General features: G+C 37.9%; 1 protein-coding gene across 4 annotated transcripts in view; it reads left to right on the top strand.

Moving 5' to 3' along the window:
• Positions 1-18377, top strand: part of sh3pxd2aa (SH3 and PX domains 2Aa) — a 169166-nt gene that overhangs the window by 94718 nt on the left and 56071 nt on the right. For all 4 annotated transcript variants that reach the window (XM_038269978.1, XM_038269977.1, XM_038269976.1 and 1 more), the window contains exon 6: positions 7665-7690. In XM_038269978.1, coding sequence (XP_038125906.1) covers positions 7665-7690 — 26 coding nt within the window. The remainder of the gene's footprint in view (positions 1-7664; positions 7691-18377) is intronic.

The following is an 18377-nucleotide window of genomic DNA, read 5'->3' as shown; positions in this document are numbered from 1 at the left end:
AAGAGGCAACAAACTGATCCTCATCTGTGTTGCTCTAACATCATTTTTTAAAGGCATTAGATATACTGGAAACATTAGGGTCACCTGATCCTACTTTGCATAGGATGGCAGATGGTAAAAGGCTATCCAAGAAGACCAACAGGTGGCGTCAAATATTCTTCTATAAAGCACATGGAGATAGTAGAAAGGAAGAGCTACGTTTTAACATAAAGATTGAATAAAACTTTTGGAACCCCAGAGTTTGTGCACCGCAGCGCTTCAGTAGAGTCTAATTAACTATATTCCTTCAGGTTTGCCTCCAAAAGCTTCTCAAATCCCGCTCAATATGAACGCAACATTAAAAATGTATGCAACCCTTTCCCCTCTATATCCAAGAAGTTTCAAATTATTTAACACAAACACATTGTGCACACTTTCATTTTGGAATATTTGCAACTTTTGATTTAAAATCAAGGATTTACTTAGAAACTATTGCCAGGAATGATATTGCGAAATTAGGTGGATTGTAAAAGTAGATAATCAAAAATGGTGCCACAGCTGGTATCTATGCATGATTTGTTATTTAACTGCTTGCACCCTGTTGTGTTTTTTAAAAGGCTTCCTTTAATATAAAGTGTTGAATTCTGCCTGCTTATGAAGCTGTAATCAAGCTCATTGTTGACCTGCCTCGGCCTTTGCACCATGTGGTTTTTTATTCTTTACACGTCCTCGTTCATCTGATCCGGGTGAGTAACTCTCAGCAGTTTTTTTGCTAAGGAGTCTCAGATATAGAGGACTTGTTTGCAAAGAGTAAAAGCTTATGTTTGCTAAAAATGTCTTAGTCCTCATTTTTTTCTGAGCATCTCTGACATATTTGCGTCTAATAAAACAGATAATAAGACCACATGGTTTGCCTTGGGATGTTGCTATTTATAGTTTATGCTGATTTAATAATCATTGTTTCTTTTGCTGCATAACTGCAGAAGTTATTCCTTAAAAAAACAACTTTTACCAGAACAAAAAAAAAAACGTATTTTAGTGGCTACATAAAAAGTATTTGTTTGACACATACAGTAGAACTAATCTCTCTCCCTTGTCCTTGCTGGCTTGCCCTGCAGTCATCCTCCTCTTCAGCCCTTCAGAGGATGCTGGAGGAGAGCTGACAGTCAGAGCTGATCACTCAGCTCCCAGGGGACGAGTTTGATTTCAGCTTTAGGGATGTGGGTTAAACTGGACAATCTATTTCTTCCTCCACTTTTCATCCTCCCAACGTCCCCTGTTTTCCCTCTCAGTGGTCTGACATCTTCCCGACAATTATCTCATATTAAATGGGGAGAAAAAGCCATCTTTAACCACTAAGCTGTGACCTGATATAGAGCTAGATATCAGCAGCTTAGATAACCGTCCAAATGCATTCCTTTAATTGTAGATCTATTGTTTTTACTAAATGAATGAGTTATTTAGATCACTTTTGAACCCAGAATTGGGGTTGTAGTTTCGACAAAGAAAACAAAATCAGAACAGAAAAGACCTTACCTTAAACATTTTTAAGAAGGTGATAAAAGTGACATGAGCAGTAAAGACAACAAAAAAAAAAAAAAAAAAAATGATTAGAGTTTTCAAATGAGCTAGTAGTTGTGCTCTGTTAGCTTAGAGTAAATATATTTGAGGGTTTTATCATAATGCAGTTAAATGACAATTGAGTTTTAACAAATCTGAGATCACCTCTTCAGCTGAAAAGTCATCATATCATCATATGTGTGGGTGTTTTGCTGTGGGAGGGACTGCTGCACTGTACATAATGGAGAAAGAAGAACAACTGAAAACATTGAAGCAACATTTCCGGATATCAGCCTGAAATGAAAAAGCTTTGAAGAGAAACTGGCCTTCCAAATTGACAACAACGCTAATCATATCCCCGTTTAGTTAGAAATTGGCTTAAAAACAACAAACTCAATGTTTTGCAATGTAGAGATGCACCATTTTTTTTTTTTTCAGATCCTATTTATTACGGATATTTGTGCTGAGTGTATCAGCTGATATCTGATACCGATCTCATACAACTGTTGAATTAATTAATCATATATCTTGCCATATAACTTTAGCCCTGACATAAACATTGTTAAAAAATGGCGACACATTATACCAGATGTAAACATTCTTTATACTAGTGATCAGGATTGGATCTCCAATATCTGATATCGAATCACGACATCCGATCCAGTTCATTAGTGAATATAAAAGCTGATATCCGTTCCAGGTATCTGATGGTGTTATGGTTCTCATTTGTTGTGACTCTGAGTTTTCAGTTTTCTGTTATCAGTTATGTTTTTATTTTCCATGATATTCTAGCATTCTTTAGTTACTCTCTGTTGCCCCCTTGTGATTGTTTTCTTCCCCCTTGGATTCCCTCTTGCCAGTTCCACCCACACCTGCTCCTCATTCAGCTCGTTAGTCCATCCTTTTGTTTGGTTCTCCTTAAATACTCCACCTCTGCAGTCACTCAGTGCTGGTTCCTTCTCGTTGCTGTATTGTCTACTCTGCTCGTCGCTCCCTGGCTCCTCAGACTCGTTTTTTTCCCCTGATGTCTCTATGGTTTTGGTTTGTTTAATATTTTGAGTTGGATTTCTGGATTTCTGCCTCTGCTATCTATGGTCAGCTATTAAACCTCTCAGAACTCATCTCTGCTTCACTCGTCTCTGCATCTGGGTCCTCAAGCAACCTCACCATCCATTGCTGACAGATGGGCGAATTGCAGTGTCCGCTGAAAGGCCTACGGAAGCCCTAGAGGCAGAGGATAAAAAAATCGGACTAATTTAAGTCGGACAAATTATTGCTTAATCATAATAACTTTAGAATGTGAATTTATTTTAAAAGAAAGTACACTAAATTGTAATATTTTTAATTATTTTTACAGTTTATTTTGTTTTTCATGAAAGGCAAATCAAAAACATTTGAATAAATGTTTGTTATTGTTATACTTTTTTCTACCACTAGAGGTAGTGGAGTAAGATCAGAGGCCTTTACCAATAAAACGGTTTTTTAAATGGGGGTTAAAGGGCTGATTTTTAAGAACCAACTGTGTTCTATATGATATTTATGTAAGAAAAATACAGTAAAAGTACAGTACAGTGAGTCATGAGGAAAAATATGTTTTTTGTTCTTTGGTTTTGAGTTTGAATCTTTTTTTTCACTTACCTTTAAGTGCCTTTGTCAAAAGACTTTTGGTTTATCTAAATGGTGTAAATTGGTTTGGACACTTGAGCCAAAGCAGAACTGTTGACCAAATGAAAGCTGAAGGGATAGGCTGGAGATAAGAACTACAATTTACTCTCTTTAGAATCAGACATGAACTCAGTCCCTGAAAAATTTGTGTGCAGAGCTGAGAAAGTATGTGTGGCGAGGTGACGTACAAGTCTGGCCCAGTTACACCAGTTCTGTCAAAGGAATGGGACATAAGCTAAATGAATATTGAAAGTACATAGTGGAAGGAAACCCATTTGACTCAAGTCATACAGTTTCAAAGTATTATGGCAAAGCAATTGCATTCTCCGTCTAATTACAGGGTTTCCATAGGTCATTAAAAATGATTAAAAATCATTAAAAGTCATTAACTTATTATTTTTTAAATGAAAACCTTATTTGGCATAAAAATGTATTAAATGTGATTATTGTGGCATTTAAAATGCTTTATTTTCATCTGATATATCAGAAAAAAAAAGTGTTTGTTGTTTGGGGCGTTCAGATGGGGCAGTAGTTAGCGCGCACGACCAATCTACGGAGGCCTCAGTCCTAGAAGCGGGCGACCCGGGTTCGTATCCGGCCTGTGGTCCTTTCCCGCATGTCTCTCCCCCACTCTTATACCCCCTTTCCTGTCAGCCTACTGTTCATAAAACGAGCCACGAGTGCCGTAAAAAACTCGGAAAAAAAAAAAGCTTTTTGCGTGGAACTGCTTCCAGTTGATCGTAAAGTCGTACGCTTGGAAAATCAGCTCGAGGTGGAGAAAAAGCTAAAGAATGGGGAAAATGCAAATGTAAACAAAAGTGGCTGGAAAACGAGGAACTTGGGACATGGTTGCAGCCTGTTGACGGTATAGATGACGAAGCATTTTGCTGTGTTTTATTTTAATATATATATATATATATATATATATATATATATATATATATATATATATATATATATATATATATATATATATATATATATATATATATATATATATATATATATTTATTTATATGAGAGTCATTAAAAATCATTTTTAGTTACTCATTTCTGTATAAACCCTGAATTAGGAAATTTACCGAATAGAAATATTACTATGTCTAACAGCGTCTCTGTCCTGAGCATACTTTCCACCTAGACCCATTTAAAGGGCAGCTTATTGTGCTCTACTTTAAGGTGTTGCCCTCTGGATGAAAGACATTTTATTCCTTGTGTTTTAGAAGTTCTTTCCTGACTTTAGATGCATGGGATGATACATGAGCTCCTGTCCTTCCTCAGTTACAGTAAAGCAGTTGCTAGCACAAGAAGTCAGTATAAACGCTTCATTCATTTGCAGAAGCCAGTCACAGAGAGATGGATGCATCGGATCACAAGGGTTCAGAGAAAATGGCACAGTGGCACCATGAATCTCTGTCTGCGGCTGCTTAAAGCAGACGCTGATATTTCTCTGTTGTTGGCCTACATCTATCTGTGACAGCGTGGCTCTTTATTAGCCAGAGTAGAGTCACGGAGACACTCAAGGAGGGATTCATTAAACTCACACAGTGAAAGGTCATTACCTTGACCACCCACTGCACTGCAGGGAACAGCGTACCCTATGCTGCAATAATCGCTCTGTTCAATTTACTCATCTTCATACCTGACAAGATTAGGTTCCTCGTTAGTGAGATAAGCTATGAACAAAACTGCTCCAATGAGAGATATCCACTCTGCTAAATCAGATGGGAAAGATCACAGTTACCTACTAACTTTAGCTGACTAGACAGCATTTCTATTGCTTTATGCGATGAGTGCCGTTTTTTACCACTCATCCTGCGCAGAGTTAAGCCTGATTTATACTCAGAAACCAGGTCGTCTGCGTTTGTGTTACAGTTAACGCAGATATGCCCACGCCCCTTCCACAGAAACTCTGGTGCACCTCCCCAAAATTGTAGGTGACAGCAGACAGCGTCACAGGGAGGAGAGAAAGGAGGCCTCTGATTGGTCAATTCTACATCCGCTCTACACTATGCGTATTTCCTGTCTGGTACCTAATGGCAGAAACTGTGGCTATAGTGCCGTCCACAATGACTGGCACACCTCGGACACTATCCCAGACACAGTGCAGGACACTAGTTTGTAGCTCTGTGCGACGGTCTGTTGGTTTTCACCCAAAGCCAAAACACGCAGCGCCATGGCCAGTCTTTCGGGAACACTCAAGGGTGAACTGTGTGTCGTCCGACACATGGAAACCCACAATCTTACCTAGTTCATGATTGTCCCTCTTGCATTGTGGCGTGGAATAACAAAGAGCAGACCACGCCTCAAAACTGAGCAGAAATCAGAAATATCTGCGTCATATCTGCGACAAGCTAACTGCGACACACTGCTGCGGGATTACACACAGCCCTTTAGTGGGTACCATCCCAAAGGGACACTGGAGCATTTGAAACCTACCATTCAGCCATGATCTTTCATCCACTTTCCATTGTTTGTCCGAGCTTCCTCAAATTCTTTGGAAAAATATTCGGTTACCTTCATTGTTGTCTGCTTGACCCAACTCAGCTGCCTGTATTTGAAGCATTAACTTATGTTCAGAGAAGTTTATTCAGGTACTGTAGAGGAAACTGGAACTGACAGTTTATATCTGACAAGATGTAAACTGTCTTCATTGGTGCGCTTCAAATAAAGAAATTGAAGTGATTCATCATAATGACCGGTTACCCCTGCTCTATACCTATAACATTTGGATTAAAAGATTAAAAGTCCCTTACAATTAACTATTGCAGAAAAGACCGACTACTAATTAGCATGATGCTGATTTCCCTTAAAAACCCATAGAGATGCAAGAACAATCAGATATTCCTTTTGTCTTCTTACCTAAAACTACCAAAATACACAAACCAACCCTTTTATAAAAAACGGAGCACTCACAGACAGAGGGGCAGTTGAGAAGATATAAAAGGACAGTTTAACTACAGAAATGTGACCCTGAAACCCCTCTCTTCTGTTTCTGGGTGTGACTCTGTGTTTTATGTATAATTGCACCATTATGCATCCGTTTTGTTGCCATTTTTACATGTGTATTTGCATAAAAGTGACAGAGCATTAAAACAGCTCATTCTGTAATAATGTAATAATTTTCTGTAATAATTTTCTTGTAATGAACCTGTTGTAGATAGTCTATAAACCTATTCAAACTTGTTTATAGGTACCTTTTAAATTAATGTTTTGTATTGCAGAGGAACGAAAGTTTTCTCTCAGCTCACAATGACTAAAAAGCTCTATGTTTTTCTCCAAGGTAGAACCAAATGTCCCTACAGAAGGAACATTTCTGCTACATCTCATTCATTAGATACAGGTCGAAGGTTTGCCCTGAGGTTACCCTGTTAACTGAATGCGTTTTTCTTTACTATCACAAAGCAAAGGACATCAAAATGGAACTACTTTCAAAAATATCCAGATCTACGCTCTGTCCTGCAATCAAAGAGAGAATGTCACAATACTAGACAGTCCACGAATAAGAAAGAAATGTTGTTTTATTTCCTTTAAAAGCCTCTACTGTGCCTAGATATAGGGAGGCTTTTTATGCCTAATGATTCATAGGTCGGCTAAACCTATTAGAGTTCAGGTACTGAATTGAAACCAAGTAGGAAAAACAGCCCAAGTTCAGAGCAAAATGAATAAAAAAAATCTTGTAGGACTGTCAACTGATCAACTAATGACACCATTATGTTCAAAATGACTAACAGCAGCTGGTTCTGATACTAATGCTTACATATTATGTTACCTATTAATTATTAAAACTTGAGTCTTTCTGTTTGAAGAAGGAAAAAGCCCCGCTTAAGTTCTACTGCAGCATCGTTCTGCTGATGTCTACTGTTTCCTCTGAGAAACTGCGGCACGGATGACATTGGCAGGTCTAACCTAAATAATTGGCTGACTTTGAGGAATACACTGAACACCGATGAACAGATTTACTCTTTACTGTATTCCTATAACTCCTCATATGAACTCTCCTTTTGTTCCCCATCTTTTTCTAAATATATTCCAGCGTTGTTCTCGACAGAAGTCTCACGTACATCAGGTCTGCGTCAGTCTGTGATCTATAGCTCAGACTTGTGCCATAATCCCATTAGAAGCCATTAAGAAAAGCATCTTAAACTGATCCTCCTTCCTTCAAATGTGTCTTTGCCTCTAACAGGGCGAAGGGGGAATACAGGGAGGAGGGAAATTAGACGGTGGTGCTGGTCTGGAGTCACATGACTTATTTGTGTCTGTTGCAGAGAGTACAGGCAGCTGGCCAAATCCTCCCTCCTCCCTGACTCCTGCTTTTCCTCCTTCAAACACATGCGTTTTAAAGCCCACAGAAGCCGAGCCGCAGCGTCAGGATGCACGTGTGTTGACTGAATGTTTTGTTGGGGACAGTAGCATCCTCTGTCAGTAACCATGTCCCTCTTGTGTTGCTTCTCCCTCAGGGACTATGGCTCCAAGCGCAAGTCCGGTAAGTCACCTGCTTTTCTTCAATCAAATCGGCTTCTTTCTCTTTCTGTTGCTCTTGGAGTATTTTTTTTTCTCTGATGCTGCATGACGAGTGAGCTGTCCATGTCTGTGTCAGTCTGTGGTTTATGTACAGCCCCACTGGGGGATGCTGACGAACTCTCTGTTTTGTTGTGGGGTGGGCCATTAACGTTGCCAGTCGCCTTTTGGACCCAAGACTGTAAAGTTCAGGGTTATTAAGCAACAAAAACATAAAAGAAAAAAAAAGCGGTTATATCTATCAAAGTGAACTAGTTTTGTTAAAGATTATTAAGAAACGCTGATAAGTTATTGAATATGTAATATAAAATGTTTTTAAGTCATTGTAAGAAAAATATAATAATTTTTAGTCAATTAACATTAATGTTTATCTAACAGTGCTTTCATTTAATATTGATGATTTTAAAGAGGTTTTGACACATTGAATATGTATGGAAAGATGTCTATTATTACTAAATATATTTAAAGGCAGATTGTGTAACTTTTGGCCACTAGGGGGCTCTAGACCTGTAACTGCTCCTATGTTTCTTCTATTAATCATCGTAAAATAATAACAAAGATATATGCCTGTATACTAGGAGCAAAGTTTTAACTTCTCAGTCTAATAATAATGGTGAGAAAAGACAATCGGTTTTATTACCGGCTTATTTTTTCAGGCTGCACCAACGAATAGACTCCTTTCCAAGATAGACTCTTGTTTTTCCTCGTGAACGATCCCTTTCAGGTTTTCTCTTGTTAGCCTCCTCAGAAGGTTTACATTTTTTCCTTCCTGCAGACATAACCTGTAGTCGAGCAGGCGGAAAATAGTCTAGAAAAAGACTTAGCTCCATGGCTATATTCCTGCAGCCATAATGCGTAATTCCAGGTCACATGACCTGGCCAATGACGGTGCATCTTCTACCAACTTAAGCTTGCAGTATTGATAGTGTCAAGCACGGTATATTTGCCTGAGGAATCATTTAAAATAACTTAAATGTGTCAACTCTTTAGGTACAAAGTCTGCATTGTGCCTTTAAATAAATTATTCATTACATTTAATAAACATGATATTTATTAGATTTGAGAGGCTTTTGTACCTTCATAGGCAGAGGTAGGAAGACAACAATTTTACTCTTTATAAAATAAAATGAATTTATTGGCTGCTTTTCAGCATTAAACAAATTAAAATAGTAATACTTCACCATATTATGACTCAAGTAAAAGAGCAAAAAAAGTGTTTAATAAGAGGGCTAATCGAGTACTGGGTAACTCATCTTAACAGCTGATTTAAAATATTTAAAGATCTCCTAAATTGAAAGAAAAAAGTATTGTTATGAATAAATACTGGTGATAAAAAAGACTATATGAAAAACAAAATCATTTTAACAACACATTAGAGGTCTCACCATAACATAAATTGTTAGTGTGTCTCTGGTTCAAATGTGTTTTTCATTCATTCAATCAAAGTGAGTAGAATAGCCAGAATTTTAACTCAAGTGAGAGAAAAGTTACTTCTTAATGATTTAACTCAGTTAAAGTAAAAAGTACAGTGTAGTAAAAAGATTCCTAATAGTATGTTTTGTTCAAAAAGTTGCTAACGTAAATGTAACTAGTTACTCCCCAGCTCTGATGACAGGGCTCCTGGATGTGGGAGTCGTTTAGTTCAGCTCAGCTCTGCTCTAAGGGAAATTCACACTTTGTTTCCATTGTTTCCTCTCATCTGCAGAAGTGAACCAGCCCATTCGATGTAATACATGTTTAATGTTTTCATTAATTCCTGGTCTTAAACAGAAGCTTTCTGACTGTTGGTGCCAGTATGGATTTATGCAGCAGTAGCTGGGCCTACTGTAGGCAGAGCTTTGGGACAGTTTGAGGACAGATCCCAGTGGTTGGCTTTAATTTCTCTGTAAAGCCTATTGGCTTAAACACATAAGCCAAAACAAGGAAAAACAGCCATCTTGTTTGACTTTAAGACCACTCATCCGTTCCCCACTGAAGGCTCTTTTAACATATTAGCATCCTAAGGACTGCATGGCTCTTAAACAGTATTAACCTAAAACTAGCTGCTTAACAAAAGCTCCAGGACATCTGGGGTTTTTTACAGTACATGTGCTTTAGATCTCTGCTTTTGAAAAAAGAAAAGGAATGTAAACTATGAATTCCTGAAGAGGTAACTGGCCATTTTATTAGGTACACTTTTCAGGCAACAGGTGAGGCCCACTTTTCATTTTTAGAACGACTGGCTGGTTTGAATTGGTTGTTACAAACCGGAGATTCAACAAGGTGTCTGAAACAAAGGCTGTTTCTGTGTACTTGTGCATTCTCATGTGCTCATGAAACATCGTCAGCCCTAGTACCGTTCCAATTCACAAGAACAAAAAGACAGAGAACGGACAAAGTCCACAATGTTGTTCTCGCCCCTCCCTCTTTACCCAGCATGCATCAGAGCAGACTTAAAAAAAAAAAAAGTTGAGAGGACCGCGGCAACCAGCGGACCTCCGAGGCTAACGGCAGCCAGGGCTAATCTTAGCCCGTCTGCAGCAGCCCTCTCTCTGCATAGCCGTGTGTGAAGGACCGCTGGCTTTGATGGCGAGTTTTTTGTTTTATTTGGCAAAATGTTCATTTGATTTGTGTTCTTCTGGCTGTGGTAATTATTATTCCCACGCTAAATTAAAAAAGTAAGAATTTATTATTATCTAGAGACTATTAATAACGTAAGGTGAAATGCAGCTCCAGACGAGCAGAGCGTGTGGTGATGTCATCAGTACGCTTTTGTCCCATTTGCCCCATATTTATGCTGTGTGCTCCCGTTCTCCCCAATTCCAGACTCTCCTGTGTTCTTCTCAAGAATGTGTTTGATGAGGACACGAGTCCGTACTCGCGTTCTTCTGAATTGAGAAATGGCCGTAGCCGCTGGTTTTTGTCCATCTCAGCTTACATGATGTCATCACACAGTTGCTGCAGATATATTGGTTGTCCAACCATGTGGGGCGCAGTGGCCCTGAGGGGAGAGCAGTGAGTATGGAGTGAATTCCTTTACTTAATTGTTGCTAGCAAAGAACACATTTTATGACTGGAAATATTAAAAACACAAATCCGGGAAGGAAAATTTGAAAAACTTTTTTCATGTAAAAAAGAAAAAAATTAGAGCAACTTTGCTGTTTTCTCAGATTCTTCTTTTCAATTTTATTTTTAAGAGAAAAATGTACGTATTTAAAGGGACAGCATGTAAAAAATGTGGCATTTTTATTAGTAACAATCAAGTATTGGCTTAATAAATACATTTTCTGCAGAAGTCTAATAACATCAGCCATTTTCATAGCTTGACATATTAGGGTGATTAGGTCGATTCAATACTGCCGGTGAAGACGGCTAGTTTGTTTGTTAGCCTACATTGGATAAGCTCTGATGTAACAGTTATCAGCTGCCCATCATACCAGCTAACAAGCATAGGCGTCTTCCAGGTCTGGTTTTAGAGAAATGTTTCAAGTGTTTCATCGTTAATTTTAGTTGATTTGACATGGGTGACAGAGTTTGATGTGTCCCTTCCAAAAAGAGTAGATTGTCACTCCGCAGCTTCCGTAGTAGGCCTCTCTTAATTGGGAGCCTACAATTTTCAATTCAATTCAGTTTATTTCTATAGCACCAATTCACAACACATGTCATCTCAAGGCACTTTACAGTTCACCAGATCATCCAGTCAAGACACCACTGATCTTTATTGATTCACTGGATTGCTACCAGGTGGAGTGAAGTCACCGGCCGCCATATTGGTACTCCCTAGTTAGGGTGGTTGAAATGTAAACAATACGTGCGCCACAGCAAACAACCATGATGTTTTCATTATCAGGAGGGAATAAGACTTTTAAAACAAAGATAAATTCATCACTCTGACACACATTTGCTGTTTCATAGCATGAGTAGATTACTGTCATTTATGATTAAAAAAATAGGCACATCAAATTGCGTGAGGTCAATGAAGTCTGTAATTCATGTAATATAACATATTATACAAATCCATCACAACAAAATTTATTAGTTAAAAGGAGCACAATAATACAAATATGACAAAAGTGTAAATGCTTGTGTGTAAATTGATGATGTACATCTAATGTATCAATTACATTGTTGTGGTAATTACATATAATTTCAAGATTTTACATCAAGACTGAAATACAAGTACAAGTCTGTTAATGCTGTGGTATTAGTGAACTAATTTAATAATTCCACAGAATTTCAGTTTCTACACTAGCAAAAACACATACATTTGTAAAATAACAGGCAACATCAAATTAATAGTTAGCTTTTTGCTTATAGTTACAGCAAGAATCTGGTGATTTCCATATACTGTAAATACAAGTATGTATGCACTCGCGAACACAAACACGCATACCCAAACTATACTATAGGATACATCCGCGTATATATGGATTTTCTTGGTTAGTACATCCACTGTAATATTACATGTGAAACGACTTACAACAGTTAGCAAACTGCTTGTTTTTGCAGCCAAATGCTACACATGTAGGCATTTTTATGGCACATCTCTGTGAGAGTGGGGAGTACCAAGATGGCGGCAGGTGACTTCAATTTTTTTTGGGCTATCAGCATTCCAGTGAATAGAGATCAGTGGGAGCCACCAGTTGGTCGATTGTAATTCACTTACTGTACCACTAGATGGAGGTAAATCTTACACATTTTTCCTTTTTTCCAGTTAATAATAATAGTAAAAAAAAATTTTTATATTGAATTTTAGGAACTATTCTTTTCAAATTGCATTTTAATGATTAAATCCCTTCTGGTGTCGGGCTTTACTGCCGGGCGTTAGCAACAACTTTTTAATTGGTCAGCAGCAAATGTTTTCGTTTTGAGCTTGAAGTAAAATGGAATGCTATTGGCAAAAAGCAAACTGAAAAGAATGCAATGTTAAATTTTTTTTTTTCTAAAATCACAGACCTGTAAAGCAGAATTTTAAGAAAATTATGTTGTAAAAAGTGGAAAACCCCAAAATAAAGAAAATATGTAAAATCACCAAAGTTACGCTCAAAACCTTTTTGTAAAAAATAAGTTCTTCAAAGTTATTTGGATTTGGGCTGGATTTTTATTATTATTACTTTTTACGAAACCAAATGGAAACAAAAATGGAATAAAATTCACTCCATAAGGAATCTTGTTTCCTTAGAGGTTACCTAGCTTGAATCCCACAGCTCCGGGGCCCCTTAATTCTCCCCCTGGGTGCTGCACAGTGGCAGCCTGCTGCTCCCAAATGGATGAGTTAATTGCAGAGGACAAATTTAACTTTAATGCAGGAATATAAATGATAATGGTTTGCTCAGACTCCCATAAAGATGCTGGTTTTCCAGCAGAGTATTTAAACTGTTCAGAACAGACAAGTTGATTGCAAGTTCAAGTAATCAACATACATTTACATAATCAAATATTTTAACAAAACAAATTAATTTAATGCCGAGATGATATTACCTTAATGATATGTTTTTACTGCTGTTTGACTAAACTGTTAGTGTTTTTTTTTTCAGCAGATCGATAAAGTGGATATAAACTGTCTAAATGGACATGAAATGGATGCAGACTTGTAGCTGCTAAGGTTTAGTTGTGAGATGTTGGTTTTTCAGTACAGGTTAGGGTCAGGGCGCGGGTCTCGTCTTCCTTTGCAGGGCGCAGATGGAGCTTGTCCTCCCCCATGTGGGAGTCAGCTTTGCAGGGACTGGAGGAGTCTGTAGTCTTCGCTGCAGAGGCCACAGGGGTTGACGCTGTCAGACAGGCCTTACGTTGTTTACGTTGCGAAGCGGATAAGGTTTCAGGCTGACATCGGAATGACCAGTTGAATTTAGGAAGAACAGGAAGGAGGGCTTTGTTTTTAGGTGTGTGTTAGTGTTTTTACAAGTGTAGGAGTTACGGCAGGGGCCAGAGTGTGTTTACGGCTTTGACAAACAGTCCATGCTCGTTCAGGTCTGGGTCTAGGAACGCCGCTTGTGGCATCAGAATTTGCTTTGACATCCACACCTCCCATTAGGACCCTATTATTTAACCTCCAACTGTGCTCTTAACTGGAATCAATGTGTTTCCTCCACTGTAGTGATTTCCAAAGCAGTGAATTTGGGACTTTACAGCCACGTTGATAGTGTGTTTACAGAGCAGTAAGTCAGTAGTGACAGTGCTTCAGTAAAATATGAGAGAGGAGAGAAAGACGGCTGCTCATAAGTAAGCAAAAGTGCTCATTGTGGAACAGAAACGGTCTGGGATGGATAAGAACCTCAAGCCTGAGGTAACAAGAATTCACGCCACACACTCATCCTGGATCTAGAACCGTCCATCATGGCTGACCCAACTTTATTCTTTCCCTCCAGCCCTTGAACCAGAGTTATGAATAAAACTGGTCAATCTGATAACAGCAGGCTCAAAGTGGAAAATAAAAATGTCATGAAGTTACAAAAAACTTAAATAAAATCAATAAAATGGGTATGCTTAGGGTTTAAATGAAGGCTATGGATTTGTCAGTCCAAATATGGAGTGAAATCTGTTCCATTATTTGGTGCAAGCAAAAAAAAAAAAATACATTTTGTAATTAGAAATAAAAAAAATGCAACCTAGCAATTAAAATAAAAAAAAATAAAAAATTTTGCGTGTAACTGCTGTTTTGTCAGACATTATTTTTTTTATTTCTTTTTTTTATTTAATTGTATTGTGTAATTTAATTAGGACAGTTTTACTTAATGGATGTTTTTAAATACTGTGTGAGACACCACATATTCTATTTATTTTGTAGCCCAATACAAATGCTCTCTCTTGGCGCAGGCATTAAACAATTAAATTATGGTGACCAGACGTCCCCGATTTCCAGTGATGATCCCCGCTAAAGCTGTCCCCGGAAATGCCTCAGATTTCACCATTTTAGGAATCAGGGGGAAAATGTTGCATATATTATTATTATGGTACAAAGATCGTGCTAGCATGCTGTGCACGGAAACGGCTGTTAAAGTATAGATGAGGTGCAGAGTGCACCAGTTTTAAAACAGATGATGCTGACTGGACGCAGCAACCCTGTGTTACCCTGAAACCCCACGTCCTCTGTCATCTCCCCGCTCCGCTCCAGACCGCCAGCCCAAAGCAAAGCCTACAGCCTCTGTCTTACTGCTGTTAAAGATCAACTCCTCAGAGCTTGAGGAGAGCGTGCGCTATATTATTTTTAAATTCATTGGGGCAAATCATGTGGGAATTAATGCTTTATTTAATATAACATATATAAAAAAAATCCCCATCAGCATCCAGCATATGTAAAGACATATCATCAGAATTAAAATAGGAAACGGGGACAGTGATGCTTTCATCCATTTTTACATATTTATTAATATTTACACAACAAAAATCAAGTGTAAAATCCAGGAATGTGCCTCTCATATTTCCTAAGGTTGATTAAATGAATCAATGAATAGTTTATTATTGCCATCTGGTCATTCAGTCTTCTGTCTTCTTCCCTCCATCTTCTATTTGTAGCTGACTTCTACCTGTTCTCTGTTTTACTCTTCTAAGCAGAATTTTCCTTCGCTCTCATTCAATCTTCTTCTATCAATCTTCTAATCTTCCTGTTCTATCAATCTTACACTAATCTAAAACAGACATAATACAATCAAAATCCTGTAACGACAGATCACTAACAAAAAAATTAGAGCATAATTCTTATATATTCCCAAAAACTAACACCGTTTATTTAAATTATTAAATGCAAACTGTTGGTATATCAACATACCATGAAACAAATTTCTCATCTCGATCAAAATATTTATTTTATACTAAGAGGCTTAAAAGTTTCATTAAATCCAGTCACAACTTCCAAAAACGTATCTCACAACTTCAAAACAAACTTCTTATCTCAGGCTTGGATGAAGAGATGCTGAGTTTGGAGGTAGAGAACAAACCATGTATGATTCTAATTATCCCTTTTACAAAGATGCTCAATAGAAAGAAAATGTTTTGGCAGAAATGTGTGACGGATGCTGATGGTGACTTTTATTTTTGTCATTAAATGAAGAGTTAATTTCCTCATGTTTTGCTCCAGGGAATTTAATAATTATATTAAAGTCACGCATGCTCTCCTTGAGCCCAGAGGAAGTCGGAGCGGAGCAAGACTGGAGGAACAGCGGAGGCAGTAGGCTTTGCACTGGAGGTCTGGAACGGGGCGGTTGCAGAGGATGTTTTCGGTGTAGTGAGGCGCTCTGCTCCCCGGGAATGTCTGGTCACCGTAGCCTAACCTATGTCCACATTGAGTTAGTAGCTTCCACGTCTGAACCAATCAAGGGCAATAGAGATCATTAAAAATGTAAACTAATAGAGAAGCGATTTAGTATTTGTTAAAAGAAATGCAGGAGCTGAAACATTAGTTGAAGGATTAACTGTACATTGCTTATGAAGAGGACATAGAGGTAAAATATATTGATATTACCTTGTTAACTTTACTATATTTCAAACAAGGGAAAATTATTAATATGTTAAATATGGCCCATTATTCTTTTTCAAATCTATTGGAGTCAACATTTCTAATCTGTGAAAAGACTCCTACTGTACTGTACACTGAGGAGGTAAAAGAGACATTTTGCCAATGGAACAAGACAATTTACACTTAAAATAAGAAAACACAATTGCATTGTCTTATTTCAAGTGCATATCATCTAATTATCTTAGTTTAAGAGTAAAATTACTCATTCCATTGGCATACTATCTCATTTACCTGCTCAAATTAAGGGTGAATACAGTTAATTTAAGAATTTCTTACTTATTTCTAGATTGTTTTTGCAGTGTAACTGTGTATGCAGCATTTGAAGTAACAGTCTATTGCTTAAATACTTGCTAGTCTATTGCTTAAATACCACAAACGTGAACATTTGATGTGAATGCCTGCTTCCTTTTCATTGTCAGAGCTTTACACTACAGATGGTCGTTCACCCGTTCACACAATTATGCAGGTGAGCGAATTGGATGAGAAACTAGTGTTTGCTTTGTGTCATCATAGAGATCTTTGCTGCTACTTTACTCTGCAAACTTTTAAACCGCTCCACAATGAGCTGAAAACGGACCTGGAAATGGTCGTTGTGAAGCCCACAGCCAGAGCCGCTCTGCACTGAACCTCGAGACAAGCGTGGGGCAAACCGCGGCCTGTCTGACAGGCACATAAATTGTTGTGGTTTCTCATGACTTGCTGCTATATCATTTGTTTCAGAGATTGGCTAAAGCTAAACTTTGGTAGGCAGGGATAATTACTGTTGGAATGGTACAGGGACAAATGATGGAAAAAAGTATTTTTATGCTATGGAATAAAATCAACAGCTAATATGGAGATCAGAAAAGGAAGACACAGAGGTTTAAAAACAAAATTGATAAGAGTATAACAATAGTTTTTTAAAATGAGATCACATATATAGATTTGTTTTGTCAGACATTGGAAAAGGGTCATATTGCAATGGTAATATACACTATATGGATAATCAAATTTATTTATATAGCACCAATTCACAACACGTCATCTCAGGCACTTTACAGTTCACCAGATCACTCAGTAAAAATGATTCAAAGTTTTCTAAGGAAAACCAGTTGATGGCATCAACTCATTGACTCAAAGGCAATCCGTCACACTAAGCATGCTTGTAGCGACAGTGGAGAGGAAAAACTCCCTTTTAACAGGAAGAAACCTCCAGCAGAACCAGGCTCAGTGTGAGCGACCATCTGCTGAGGCCGACTGGTGTTCAAGGAGACAGAAGCAGAGATACAAAAAGCAGCTGTAAAAGGCAGCCCCGTCCAGGAAACACACAGCCAGGCAGACGAGCTCCGAGTCCGCTCCCATGTCAGTGGATGAAGAAAGCACATCCAGCCAGTTACAGTCAGAGAAACAGGACTACACTGAAAAACAGGCCGATCTCCAACATCTATAAACCACGATGTTAATTGCAGCAGCGCAGTTGATATTTATCTCCAGGATGGAGTCAAAGCCAAACAGGAACAGACCAGATGAAGCTAGTATAATTGGAAAATGCTTTCTTTTACAGTACATCAATAACATGGGAATAACATAGCATCTCACACTATAATACTTGGTAACAAGAAAACTTTTACTTGGTAATAACCTACAAAATAAGGTAAATATGCAGGTAATTAACTTCCTCTAACTAATACAATTCTATGTTACTATGTAACTCTGTAGACCTTTGGTGGGTATTTACCCTTAGGTTACCACATAACAGTTTCTATTATTGGCCACCACCTACCAATGGCTTACAAAGTAATTTGTAACTTGTGATCAGGTAAATAAAGCGAATAAAACTGAACTCAAGTTACTCATAAATAAGAGTTTAATTAAGAAATTGGCTTTCTGTCTTGCCAAGTAATAAACTGCTTTTTAGTAGTTAATAACACATTTACTTATTACTGCCTGTGAAATCACTGAGTTACCTGGTGATAATGGTTTGACATCTAAAAAATCTTACATTACCATGCCCACCTAAAATTTGAAGCACAGCACTTACCAAAATTCTCCATAAAGTGTTTGTTGATACGTAGTAATATGGTGTAACTTGCCACCTTATGACCATGTTATTACATGGTTATTGATGTACTGTGAAAAGTGTTACTGATAGTTGTAGATTATCATTTTTTTGCACATT

The sequence above is a fragment of the Cyprinodon tularosa genome, unplaced genomic scaffold (genome assembly GCF_016077235.1).
Source record: "Cyprinodon tularosa strain WSP-4 unplaced genomic scaffold, ASM1607723v1 ctg746, whole genome shotgun sequence".
Taxonomy (NCBI): domain Eukaryota; kingdom Metazoa; phylum Chordata; class Actinopteri; order Cyprinodontiformes; family Cyprinodontidae; genus Cyprinodon; species Cyprinodon tularosa.
Note: the sequence above shows the minus strand (reverse complement) of the source record. Positions and strands in the feature narration are given on the sequence as shown.